General features: G+C 38.1%; 1 protein-coding gene across 1 annotated transcript in view; it reads right to left on the bottom strand.

The window, feature by feature from the left end:
• Positions 1-13,973, bottom strand: part of LOC148950238 (cullin-5-like) — a 141,334-nt gene that overhangs the window by 27,242 nt on the left and 100,119 nt on the right. The window contains exon 11 of the mRNA XM_089091519.1: positions 13,436-13,597. Within this exon, the coding sequence (XP_088947645.1) occupies positions 13,436-13,597 (162 nt within the window). The remainder of the gene's footprint in view (positions 1-13,435; positions 13,598-13,973) is intronic.

The raw sequence follows: 13,973 nt of genomic DNA, 5'->3' as shown, positions 1-13,973 counted from the left end.
GGCACACAAAATATATAAACACAAATTATTGGCACTTCCCCTAAAAAGCAAAGCTTATCCGTGGGGGAGGTAGAGAAACATAATCCTTAAAACAAAAAGGAACCCTTGGCCACCGACACTACTAATACCATCACACAAGCAATAAATACAAACGAATATCATAAATCATACTTTTCCTCCGGGAACATCAAAACCCCCATAATAAATAAATTAATCAATCAAAACTCATATTCAGCAAAAAAAAGTTCCTTAATGGTTTTTCGAAATACATTGGGTTCTCCAATAATCTTAATATAACTGGTAAAACTATTCCATTTCCGTGTACCTCTATAAAAAATAGAAAAACTTGAGCGGGAAGAAATACCTCTAGGTATATAGAAGTCAACACTACCCCTTGTGTCGTGAGAATGAACAGTTCACCTAATGCCTTCATGAAAATCTGCAGCAGTTCCTCTGTCTTAGCTGTACTAATGGCTGTTGTGTCATCAGCAAAAAGCGAAACTGTTTCATTAGTTGGGTTTACCGTTAGTTCATTTATTCTGTAGCAAAACTTATTTAGTCAATTTGGTAGATTATTAATAAATACCAAGAATGATATAAGACCAAAAACTGATCCTTACGGAACACTTATTTCAACATGGTTTTTTCCTGAGAAACGATCATTTAGTTGAACATTGCTTAAATTGATAGTTAATAGTTGATTGTTAATAGTAATAGTTACAGTAGCATTTAACAGTTGACCAATACGATTACTTAAAAAACTTCTTATAATATAGATTTTCTCCTCGAACCATACACCTCACACTTCTTAAGTAGAAGTTCATGATCCACAGTGTCGAAGAAAGAGAGGATTTGATCCCTGGCTTGACCAGTTATTTGGTTTGGGACGGGGGGTCAGTGATGTGATTCTGTAACCTCAGCCACAGTCAACCCAGCTCTAAATAGGTACCTGAAAAAATCTGGGGAAGGTAAGCAGGAAGGGTGTGCGAAAGCCCAGGATGGCTGGCCCCCAAACCCCCATTGCACTTCCTTGCTGAAAGATTACGAAACAGAGATCAGCACCGCCGATTTGGACCTCGAAGGTCTAGTACCCTCATACTTACTTACCAATGCATTCTTTTAACCGTCACTTGTCTTTATGGCTATGAAACAGGTTTTCTCAGATCTTACATTTAGATAAAACCATGAGTGGGTTCGGGCTAATTAACAAGTACAGATAATTCTTGCCTAATCTTGTTTGGTGAATATTCTTTCATTTAATCTAGCTTGGTTTTTTGGTTTGTTTGATTCAGTCTTTCTTCTTCTTTGTTAGATTTACTTCATGAAATTAGTTTTCCTTATTTTTTTTTACCACTGAAGACAGCTGGGCAGAAGTGCCTGACAAAAAATCTGCTTCTGTCATTTTCGCTTCTTTTCTGTCCACTGACTGATATCACCCTCTTTTTTTCTTGTTTGTTATATATCAATCCTGATAGTAACTCTATCTGTCTTTCACAGCTCACAGAACTGTTATAAATTTATTTTAGCTAATATTTCACCATATAATATTTTAGTGTAAGGAGGCCAAATTTTTGTGCAAATTTGGTAACTCAATTTCAGTAAAAGTTGGAATACCCTTGACTCCAATAGATCTGAAGTAAACCAACCATTTCAAATTAGCCTAAATGTGAAAATACCTTCTCTTTGTATACCTAGTCGTAAATCTTGAAAAGACATTTCTTTGTTTAAGCATCGAATGACATTTTGATCCCAAAATTAATAGTTGAAGACCCAATCTAGACCAGTTTTATATAAAACAGAGAGGAACGTCCTAAAGTCTTACGACATTTCAAGCTTTAGAATCAAGGCCCCGAAATACTAGAAAAATACTTTTAAACAGAAAGGTTGGGAATTAGCCAAAATTTAAAGAAGGGACGACACAAAAAACTAGTCTCGAGCGAATGAAAGTCAAAAACGAAAACAACGCTAAGCAAATAAAAGACAGACTTTACCCGCGTAAATAACTTAAGATTCTTGTTAGATTTTTAATAAATTTGGTGATTGGTTTCATAGTCCCGTCTGTATATTTTACGTTAGTTAAGGCTCGGTCCGTCTAAATAAAAGACAGTATTATTAAAGGATAATTAAGTCTAAAACTAATTAACTTTAAGAACCCCAATGGGATTCTTCCTAGAAACATAAACTTTGTGGAATAAGCTACAAATAACCTAAGGTTTAGGTGGGAAAACCCTATAACAAGGAGTAAAAGTTAGAATAGCTTTGTGCCCCCCTTTGTCCAGCCTAGTGTCTCTTGGAACTTAAGCTTAGTATTTATAATATATCTTACACCCAGAAACTGGAATTCCCTATACCCTAGTTTTGCGTAACCCCTACTTGGATCCTTCTAACGTTATACAGCAGATCGAGTCCGAGAGGAGAGCCCTATATATTATTCGTCCGTTACCTATCTAATCCTTTTCCGGCTCTAAGATACAAATGGTAGTCTTGATGTTATACAGATAGAGGAAGGGAGAAGGGGGTGATATCGGACAGACAGAGAGTTTAAGATCTTTTCCAGTCGAGGGAACTTCAATCAAAGAACCTTTCCTAAAGAAGTTTAAGATTTGCCCGAGATCCAAGGAACACCAATTCCTTCTAAAAGAAACAATTCTAAAATACCTTGTTTCGGGTTACTGATAAATTCGTAACCAATTTATTTGATTATTCCGAGCTTTGCCCATTTTCACACCCCTTTGATCGTCTCAAAGTACCTTAACGAATCAAATAAAACTCGCAACTTTGGTGCTTCCATTTCTAGCCAAAGTAACAGAGTTTACCTAATTTGATAGTTTAGACCTAAAGACTCTAGCAAAATAGACCCAAGCCTTAACTAAATTAGCAAAGTGCAATTTATTCAGTTAGAATTTCAGTAGCTCTAAAACTAAGATAATCCCTTTTTTCTGTGAATCTCATGTGGACAATAGAAGAACGACACACACCCACACAATAAAAAACCATTCAAATTTGAAGAGAGCCATTGGAAAGGATATTTATAACGCTTCTCCTTTTTATTAAATTTACTATTAAATTTTCGTTATCACCGGATTTTGAGTACCGATTTCTTACCAACGCCTCATTTTATCACGCTACCAATTGACTGATTGTTACTTTAAGATCTCTGGGAAGAAATATTTGGAAATAGAATTTAAAACGTTCAGAAAGAACGTCTAGAGGGATAGGTTACCCAGAGCCTGCTTAGAGCAAAAATCAGACTGAGTTTCTAGTCATAAAAACAGGGCAATCTTACACCAGTTCAAAATTCTAATTACATGTACTATAATCTATAATACACTATATTGTTTTGATAACAAGAGACTGAAGTCACAAAGACGACCTTTTAATACAACTAACGTAATATAGCGTTACACAAAGAAAATCAATAAATCTTATCCAAACATGTTTTTGTCTACCTGTTAAACAGATATTATTTATGCACAGTATAGCAGGTTTCGAGACTGAAAATTCCAAAGCATCGTAAAATATGTCAGTAATATATGTAAGATACCGGTAAATACGTAAAATACCAATATTACGGGGGTCCGTGAAATTACGGTAAAATACCCAATTTTACCAGTTGCAACACCAGTAAGTTATCCCAAAGGCATATAAGGTTTTTATGGAACGGGTAGTCGTATAAGCTTTGAATCGGATGGAGCTCATTTGATTGGAAATTCCAAGTTTTAGTGCCCTTTTTAAGAGTCAAAAGTGAATGGAGGGCAATCAGCCTCCTTCCCCCAAGCCTATCAGTCCAGAAAACATATCTGATTGAACTTCTAAGAGAGCTATATTGTTCAGCATTGTTGTAAGGTCCAGTAATTATGTCTTTGGGGATAGTAACCTCCCCCCAGTCCTCAGGACAAGGGCTGTAATTTTGGCCATTCGTTCATTGTTTACACCTAGTATGTTATTGAGAAAGGTATGTATGTTTGAACTTGTTCAAACATGTTCTCTTGCATGTTCTCTCTCTGTATTGTGTGTCTAAGCCACTGTTTGCTTGTCTCTCACTCTGTACTTGTGTGTCTGAGCGGGTGTTTGCTTGTTTCTGTACCTATCTTTGTTTGTTTGTGTGTCTGACTTTGCGTGCTTGTAGGTGTTTTGTCTTCTTCTCTCTCTCTCTTTCTCTCTGTGCCTGAGCGGATGTTTGCTTGTTTGTGTGTCTGACTTTGTGTGTTTGTAGGTGTTTTGTCTCTCTTTCTCTCTCTCTCTCTGTGCCTGTGGGTCTGAGCGGATATTTGCTTGTCTCTTTCTCTCTATGCTTGTGTGTCTGAGCGGGTGTTTCCTTGTCTCTATGTCTGTCTGACTCTGTGTGTTTCTATGCATTTTTGACTCTCTCGCTCTCTGCCTGTGTGTCTGAACGGCTGTTTGCTTCTCTCTCTTTCTCTCTCTCTCTCTGTGCCCCTGTTTCTCAGTGGGATGTTTGCTTGTCTTTTTGTGTTTGTATGTCTAGCTCTGTGTGTTTGTATGTTTTCTCTCTCTCTCTCTCTCTCTCTCTCTACCTCTCTTTCTCTGTACCTATATGTCTGAGCGGCTGTTTGCTTGTCTCTCTCTCTGTACCTATGTGTCTGAGTATGTGTTTGCTTGTCTCATTCTTTGTGTGTTTGTGTGTCTAACTTTGTGTGTTTGTAGGTGGTTTCTGTCTCTCCCTCTGTCTGTACCAGTGTGTCTGAGTTGATGTTTTGCTTATTTCTCTCATTCTTTGCCTTTGTGTCTGAACAAGTATTTCCTTGTCTCTGTGTCTGTCTTTGTGTGTTTGTACGTGTTTTCGACTCTCACTCTATCTGTGCCTGTTTGTCTGAGCGGTTGTTTGCTTGTCTCTCTCTCTCTCTGTGCGTCTGAGTGGGTGCCTGCTTGTCTCTGTGTGTTTGTATGTCTGACTCTGTGTGTTTGTATGTGTTTTTGTCTATCTCTCTCTATGCTTATGTGTCTGAGTCGCTGTTTGCTTGTCTCTCTTTCTCTCTGTACTTGTGTGTCTGAGCGGGTGTTTGCTTGTCTCTGTGTCTGTCTTTGTTTGTTTGTGTGTCTGACTTTGTGTGTTTGTAGGTGTCTTGTCTCTCTCTCTCTTTCTTTAAATGCCTGTGTGTCTGAGCGAATGTTTGCTTGTCTCTCTCTCTATGCCTGTGTGTCTAATCGGGTGCTTCCTTGTCTCTGTGTCTGTCTGACTCGGTGTGTTTGTATACGTTTTTTGAGTCTCTCTCTCTGCTTGTGTGTTTGAGCAGCTGTTTGCTTCTCTCTCTCTCTATCTCTGTGCCTGTGTGTCTGAGCGGCTGTTTGCTAGTCTCTCTCTCTCTTTGTGCCTGTGTGTCAGAGCGGGATGTTTGCTTGTCTTTGTGTGTTTGTATCTCTCTCTTTACCCATGTGTCTGAGCGGATGTTTGCTTGTCTCTCCCTCTGTACCTATGTGTCTGAACAGGTGTTTGCTTGTCTCTTTCTTTGGGTGTTTGTGCGTCTGACTCTGTGTTTGTATTTGTTTCTCTCTCTCTCTGTACCTGTGTGTCTGAGTGGGTGTTTGCTTGTCTCTATGTCTGTCTTTGTATGGGTTTTTTGCCTCAGTATCTTTCTCTGTGCCTGGGTTTCCTGGCGGATGTTTGATTGTCTCTCTCTCTTTCTGTGTATCTGAGCGGGTATTTGCTTGTCTCTGTCTTTGTGTGTCTGACTGTGTATTTGTAGATGTTTCTCTCTTTCTCTCTCTCTAGAGGGAGAGCCTGTGTGTCTGAACGACTATTTGGTTGTCGCTCTCTGTGCCTGAGTGTCTGAGCGGGTTTTCGCTTGTCTCTGTGTGTTTGTGAATTTGACTATATGTTTGTAACGTGATTTGTTTCTCTCTCTCTCTCTCTCTCTCTCTCTCTCTCTGTCTCTGTCTCTCTCTCTCTCTCTCTCTCTCTCTCTCTCTCTCTCTCTCTCTCTCTCTCTCTCTCTCTCTCTCTCTGTTTGTCTGAGCGGGTATTTGCTTGTCTCTCTCTCTCTCTGTGCGTCTGAGTGGGTGCTTGCTTGTCTCTGTGTGTTTTTATGTCCTACTCTTTGTGTTTGTATGTGTTTTTCCTCTATCTCTCACTGTGCTTGTGTGCCTGAGCCGCTGTTTGTTTGCCTCTCTCTGTCGGTACTTGTGTGTCTGAGCGGGTGTTTGCTTGTCTCTGTGTCTTTCTTTGTGTGTCTGACTCTGTGTGTGTATGTATTTTTGTCTCTCTCTCTCTTATTCTGTACCTGTGTGGCTGGGTAGATATTTGCTGTCCCCGTGTCTCTCTTTGCGTGTTTGTGTGACACTTGTAGGTCTCTCTCTCTCTCTCTCTCTCTCTCTCTCTCTCTATGCCTGTTTATCTGACCGGCTGTTTGCCTGTCTCTCTCTCTCTGTACCTGTGTGTCTGAGCGGGTGTTTGCTTGTCTCTGTGTCTTTCTTTGTGTGTCTGACTCTGTGGGTCTGTATGTGTTTTTTTTTCTCTCTCTCTCACTCTGTACCTGTGTGACTGGGTAGATATTTGCTGTCACTGTGTCTCTCTTTGCGTGTTTGTGTGTCTAGCTCTGTGTGTTTGCAGGTGTATTTGTCGTTCTCGATCTCTCCCTTTCTTTGCCTATGTGTCTGAATCTTTGGGTTTGCATGTGTTTTGTCTTTCTCACTCTTGTGTTTGAGTCTCTGACTCTGTGTTTGTAGGTGTATTCTGTTTTCCCCTCTTTCTGTGCGTGTTTGTCTGAGTTGATGTTTTCTTATCTATCTCATTCTGTGCCTGTGTGTCTGAGCAGGTATATCCTTGTCTCTGTCTTTGTGAGTCTGACTCTGTGTGTTTGTATGTGTTTTTTACTCTCTTTCTCTCTGTACCTGTGTGCTTGAGCGGATGTTTGTTTGTTTCTGCGTCTGTCTTTGTGTGTTTGTATGTCTGACTGTGCGTTTGTATGTCTTTTTTTTTCTCTCTTTTTCTCTCTTTCTACCTGTATATCTGAGGGGCTGTTTGCTTGTCTCTCTCTCTCTGTACCTGTGTGTCTGAGCGGGTGCTTGCTTGTCTCTGTGTCTGTCTTTGTGTGTGTTTGAATGTGTTTTTGTCTCTCTCACTCTCTCTGTACCTGTGTGACTGAGCAGATATTTGCCTGTCCCCGTGTCAATATTTGCGTGTTTGACTCTGTGTGTTTGTAGGTGTATTTGTCTCTCTCTCTCTCTCTCTCTCTGGGCCTGTGTGTCTGAGCGGGTGTTTGCTTGTCTCTCCCTCTGTACCTGTGTTTCTGAGCGGGTGTTTGCTTGTCTCTGTGTCTTTCTTTGTGTGCCTGACTCTGTGTTTGTATGTGTTTTTGTCTCTCTCTCACTCTGTACCTGTTTGACTGGGCAGATATTTGCTGTCCCAGTGTCTCTCTTTGCGTGTGTCTGACTCTGTGTGTTTGTAGGTGTATTTGTCTTTCTCTCTCCCTCTCTTTGCCTATGTGTCTGAGCAGGTGTTTGCTTGTCTCCATGTCTGTCTTTGTGTGTTTATGTTTCATAATCTTTGGGTTTGTACACGTTTTGTCTTTCTCACTCGTGTGTTTGTGTGTCTGACTCTGTGTTTGTAGGTGTTTTCTGTCTCTCCCTCTTTCTATGCGTGTGTGTCTGAGTTGAAGTTTGCTTATCACTCTCATTCTGTGCCTGCGTGTCTGAGCGGTTATTTCTTTGTCTCTGTCTTTGTGTGTATGACTCTGTGTGTTTGTATGTGTTTTGACTCTCTCTCTCTCTGTGCCTGTGTGTCTGAGCGGCTGTTTGCTTGCATTTCTCTTTCTCTCTATGTATCTGTGTGTCTGACCGGGATGTATGCTTATCTCTGTATCTGTCTTTGTGTGGTTGTTTGTATTTCTCTCTCTCTGTCTCTCTCTATGTACCTCTGTGCCTGAGGGATATGTTTGCTTATCTCTGTATCTGTCTTTGTGTGTTTGTATCTCTCTCTGTACCCATGTGTCTGAGCGTACGTTTGCTCGTCTCTCTCTCTCTCTACCTGTGTATCTGAGAAGGTGATTGCTTGTATCTTTCTTTGTTTTTCACAAAACAAGCTTTCCAAAGGAAAGCAAAGAGCTCCATTAAACCAAAAATAAGCAGAAATAAAGTCAAATCATCTTCCAAACATAAAACTACCACAAATCACTATTAATAAATAAATGGAAGCAGCACCAAAAAAGATTACAATAAGTAAACGAGTCAAAGTCAAAACGAGCAAAAATTAACATGAGAAGGGCTGACAGCTCCCATGCCTTCTGGGGTATTGACAAACCGAATATCTCAAGAGTCACATTTACTGGACCGTTCTACTTATCTAAAAAAAAAAATGCTTGATTAACAATTTTGACTGGATATGTTTGGAAAATGAATGGACTTGGAAGGAGAGCTGGGTGCCCTTCAATATTTTTTTACTCTTAAAAAGGGCACCAGAACGTTTATTTTCCAATCGAATAATCTCCTTTAAAAGTTTCAATGATATTTTTAGCTATTTTATAGAGCGGCGCTGCCTATGATATTGGTTATATGCCCTTTTGAAAACCTGTATGCAGATTATTTTGTCGTTTAATTGAAGCTTCCCCTAAACGTTCCCTAAAAGTTTTACCGCACCACTCTTAGCGTCATTAGTTACAATAACTGTAGTGGTAGCATTATAAGTATACACATAGTGCCTTCTGGCTAGTTCAAAATCCGGCACAACTTACCCTTAAGGGTTTAACTTAATACTGTAAGCGGTACTTGAGATATTTCTTTGTCTCCTTTTGGAAATTTACATGCTTATAGATCATTTTGATTTAGTTTAACATCCGCCATAATATTCTTTGGCAGAATCATCTCAAGATTCTTATCTTGCATAGTAGCAATAGTTTTAGTAGCATTAGTAGCAGTATGCACATACTACCTTTTGTTTTTTCAACATCCCCTCCAACATTCACTGAAAGTTTTAACTTTATTCTATCAACAGTTCCTGAAACATTTCTGATACGTCCTCTTGACAACCTGTCTGGGCATAGTGTGTTTCAATTTAGTTTCATAGAGTTTCAAGATTTCCCAAATTTTTCACTTTAATACCCTTAGTTTTAGTAGAAGTAGTAGCAGAAGATTTAATAGTAGTAGCCTTAGCTTTAGTGGCAGTAGTAGCAGTAGAAGTAGCAATAATAGTATGTGTAGAAGCAGTAGCATTAGGATGAAAATATTTTCTTTAGGTTACTTAGATATCCTCCACAACAAGCCCTTTTATTTTCAACTTCAAGCACCAAACTGTTCAGAAGTTATTGCTGTTACGTCTTTTTTACAAACCTCATACGGACAGTGTGTTATGAATCAGTTCACCTTCATCCCTCAAAATTCCATGAAAATTTTGACTTGATACCCTCAGGCCTAGTTGTAATAGTAGTCAAAGTAGCAGTATTGGTATTACTAGATAATTTCAAAACCACTCTGCTTTTCTATGACGATAAATAAAAGTTCAAATAGGGATAAATCATTTTAATAGACAGTGATAAATTTATCACTGTCTATTAAAAGGATTTATCCCTATTTGAAACTTTTCATTTATGGTATTACTAGTAGTAGTATTAACAGTAATATTGGTAGTACTAATAGAAGCAGTAGAATTAATACATTCCCTTGTGATTTAGTTCAAATTTCCCCTTAATATTGTAAATGGAGTAGTGTGGTAGAAGAAGTAGCGGTAGTTGTAGCAGTAGTGGTAGCATGCAAATATTGCCTTTTTGATCATCTCTCTCATCATTTCCTGAAAGTACCAAATTAATACAGCCTTTCAAAAATCCAAATACAAAACCTTTTGAAAATCCAAATGCACGCAACGTGTTTTGATTTAGTTAAACAATCCCCTCAACATTCTCTGAAGTCTCACCTGAATGCCCTTCGTCTTTTTTGAAAGTAAAGTTCAAATATTCATAGCTTTTTAAAAAAACATATACTATGCAAACAATTAAACAATTAGTTAACTTACACCCCTTGCCCTGAGGACTGTGGGGAGGTTGACATCCCCACAGACATAATTAATCGACCTTTCAACAATAGCTCTTTCAAATAGCTCTTTTAAAATTTTAATCGGATCTGTTTAGGAAATAAAAGACTTGGGGAGGGGGCTGGTTGCCCACCATTCATTTTTACTCTTAAAAAGGGCGTAAAACCTAGAACTTCCGACTTCTATTCAATTGAGCCCCATCCGATCCAAAGTTTATTGCGACCACCCTTTCCATAGAATTTTGTAAGCCCCAAGGCATAATTTACAACCCTTGCCCCTGGGCTCTGTGGGGTTGTGCACACCCTGATGGCATTGTTATATGCTCTTTGGAATAATGTGAATAGAATGGCTACATCACAATTTCGATCAGATATGGTTGGGGGAAAAAGGGTGCCAGGACGGGGGAAAGGGCTTTTGCCGTCTATCACCTGTGACTCTTAAAAGGCAGCTATAACTTTATATTTCCAATTAAATGAGCCTCTTCTAAAGTTCACATGACGACATCTTCAATAAAAACCTTACATGCCCCAGGGCGTAACTTACAACCCTTGCTCCCTGACTCTGTGGGGTTGTGTCAACCCTGAAGGCCTTTCAATATAATCTTTCAAACTATTTTTTTTTATCAAATGGCTATCTGAAATTTCTATCGGCAACAATTGAGGAAAAAAGGACGTGACCGGGGGGAGGGGGGTAGTTGCCGTCCAATCACTTTGACTCTTGAAAAGGGAATTTGAACTTCTGATTCCCAAACTAATGAGCCCCCTCCAAAGTTTATACGAACACTCTTTCCATAAAAACTTATATGCCTCTGAGACATAACTTACAACCCTTGCTCTGCGGGCTGTGGGGGTGGGGGTGGTTGTCATCCTCAAAGACGTAATTAATGGACATTTCAACTACGTTGGACAAAATGGCTATCTAAAAATTTTGATTGGAAGTGTTTAGAGAAATGATTGGCGTAGGGGGCCTGGTTGCCCTCGAATAACTATTGACTGTTAAAAAGGGCACTAAAACTCGCATTTTCCAATCGAATGAGTCCCTTTTGAAGTTTTTACGGCAATTCCTTCTAAACGAAGTGCGCTGGTCTGAAAAGAACTTAAAAAGCCATAAAAAAATGAAATAAAAATAATACATTGTGCCCAATTCGCTCTTTACTTAGGCAGTGCTATTGCCCTGCCTATGATAAAGCTAAGAATTGAAACTTTAAATCTCTGACAATAAACTTCCTGAAATCTATACCCTTTTTTAAGTCACTATCAAACCCATTATGCTAGTTGAACATGTTACAATGCTTGGTGTCACAATCTCCAATATTTTTAAGTACAAAATGCATGCTTCCGTCAATAGTCTTAAGCCTGCACTCATTGTTTACTGCTATCTCATTGCTTAAAGATACTGCTATCATTGCTTAAAAATTATGTATAGATTTGATTGCCCAAGGATGTATTCCCTCCGCCCTTACTTATCCTTTGTTGGGTCCTTATCAGGAAATGGATGCACAGCTTGAAAGTCGCATCTCTCCAGTAGCTTCTGGTCAATCAAGAAGTACTTGCTTAGGATCATTTACAAAGAGAGTAGAATCTCATACCCTTTATTCCTTAATTACGCACACTTTACAACCTTAAAAAAAGGATGCACTGTAATTGTTTGCGCGGTGCTAAGTCCACCACGTCTATCACCTACACTGCTGGCCTTTCGCCTAGTTTTAAAGGCTCTGTCTCACCCGTTTAGCCTCCCCTTTCCCAACATGGTGACCAAACCATCCTGTTTCCGAGAGGTCTCAAATGAGTTTCATCCCCTTTATCACATTCTGAAACGTGGGTACAAGTCAAAACTTAGCTTTACATTCACATTGGAGGATTTTTTCAAAAGTTATTTCTATATTTTTCAAAAATAAACATTTTTTTAAACAAAGCGTCGTCATTCAATTTTATTTTAGTGTAATATATTTTGACAAAACATAATTTAAAAGTAATTTAAATGAAACAATCAGGTCATTAGAACAATCAACGAGGAATAAAAAAGAAATAAAAGGTCTTACAAACAATAGGTCTGAGTCGATCACAAGAATACTACTATGTTTAAAGTTGCAATACAGAATTACAGTCTAGAAATAGGAAAATTAGGTCTACCTCTTAACCCCGACGTTAGAAAGAAAACGGTTGCCACGACAAATGTAATTTTCAAGCTTTTAAATCAGAACATCGACGAACAATGTAATGTGAAGAAAATATTTGGTTTCCAGTACGAGAAACCAAATTGTTTCAAACAGTCATACACAGGAATCGACATTACAGGAAAAGATTTTGAGAGACTAAATAGATGGATTTTCGGAGGCGTCCACCACTACTGAGAAGCACCAACCTTCTACACTAAAGTGCCAGAACTCACTAGAAATTTAGTTGGCAGATATCTAAGTTCAAGGAGACAATAATCATGAAATTCAGACTAGACCTTTACAGCCCAGGCGCTTGCAGGATTCCAAGCTTTATTGTTCGGGGATTTTTTTTCAATCATAAGAAGAACGTTCTTCGTCCCCTACGCGGAAGAAGAAAGCTTAAGGATCATGTAAAAAGTGTTTATGAGTAAGTGTTTTTTCAGCGATGAACCTAAATTCTGCAGCATTCAATAAATTGAATATAGAAGCACTCAGAAAACCGTGACCTTAGGAGCTCCTTGAACAGTCAGGTTTTGATGTAATCAGATTATTTTCTATAAAGACCAGCATATTTTCTGCTTTTCTAGTGGATGTTGTTCAAACACATATTGTGGGGAATTCTATAGCCCCCTGACTGGAGTGGGCCAAATCAAATAATTATTTCAATTTGATAACTAATTAATTCATTTCGTAAATAGAAAATTAGACTTTATGCTTGATTACCAACCATAAGCATAACCACAAATTTCCATCATATATTTATAAAAAAAAAAAGAAAAAAAAGAAAAAAAAAGAAAAAAAAAGAAGAAACAATACCAACAGAAAAAATCTATATAAATGAAAGAGAATATCTATATAAATCTATATAAAGTTTTATTATATAAATCTATCTAAATCCATCTATATAAATTAAAGGGAATGGAAAGTATGTCATTTTCTAACATCAACCTAGAATTCCATGCACCCCTCCTTGTGCAAAAGGTATTTTTCCAAAAGATTATTTTCAAATCTAGTTAATAACGAGAAAAGTTAATAATACTAATCTAGTTAATAATAAAGTAGCATTCCAGTCTATTTTTAAAGAGGGACAAAGACCATGTTACAAAATTCAAAAAGACACACAAAAAAAAACACAAACGTACCGATCTACGTGCTAAAAGTCTACTTTGCTAGCTGGCCATTATAACTTTCTGTTTAAAAAGAAATTCTAGTATAGTATAAATTTCTGTTTTTTCCAGATCCAATTTTTGATGGCACAGATGGAAATATTAAAAAAGGAAGAAAAAGTAGATTATTACCCATAAAGTTTTCCGCAATTCAGCATTAGTTAATCCTGTTATAGATTGCAGGGTTCCAAAGGATACATTTTTTTCCTGTGTTTCATTCCAAGCAGATAACACTACCATTTGAAACGTAGTTACATCCAAGTCATACTCGCCAGTTTCATTAGTAAAACGTATCTGAAAGAAATAAACTGCTATTTTTTTCTATAAAGTCACACATTACGGAATAAATAAAAACACATCGATCTCGCCAATGAAAAATTCTATGTGTCATGCCGTCAAGACACAAATACATTGAAAAACGAGAGAGCCAGTTTTCCTAGTTAGTTGCTGACAAGACCACCATTTTATCATTAATCATCAATATACCGACAGAGGTTAGCCGCAATTTGAAAATTTAATTCACGTATTTTAATTATTATTTTCTGTCTCCCTTCAGATGGCAGCAAAGAGAAAAAGAACATACCAAGACGAATTCCTTAATTACGGTTTTACACAAATGGAAGACAATAGTACAATAAAACCACAGTGTGTTGTATGTATGAAGAAACTG

Source organism: Artemia sp. Qi Xiang Cuo, chromosome 7 (genome assembly GCF_049724085.1).
Source record: "Artemia sp. Qi Xiang Cuo chromosome 7, ASM4972408v1, whole genome shotgun sequence".
In the NCBI taxonomy this organism is placed as follows: Eukaryota; Metazoa; Arthropoda; class Branchiopoda; order Anostraca; family Artemiidae; genus Artemia; species Artemia sp. Qi Xiang Cuo.
The sequence above is the reverse complement of the archived record's forward strand: the minus strand, read 5'-3'. Positions and strand labels throughout refer to the sequence as shown.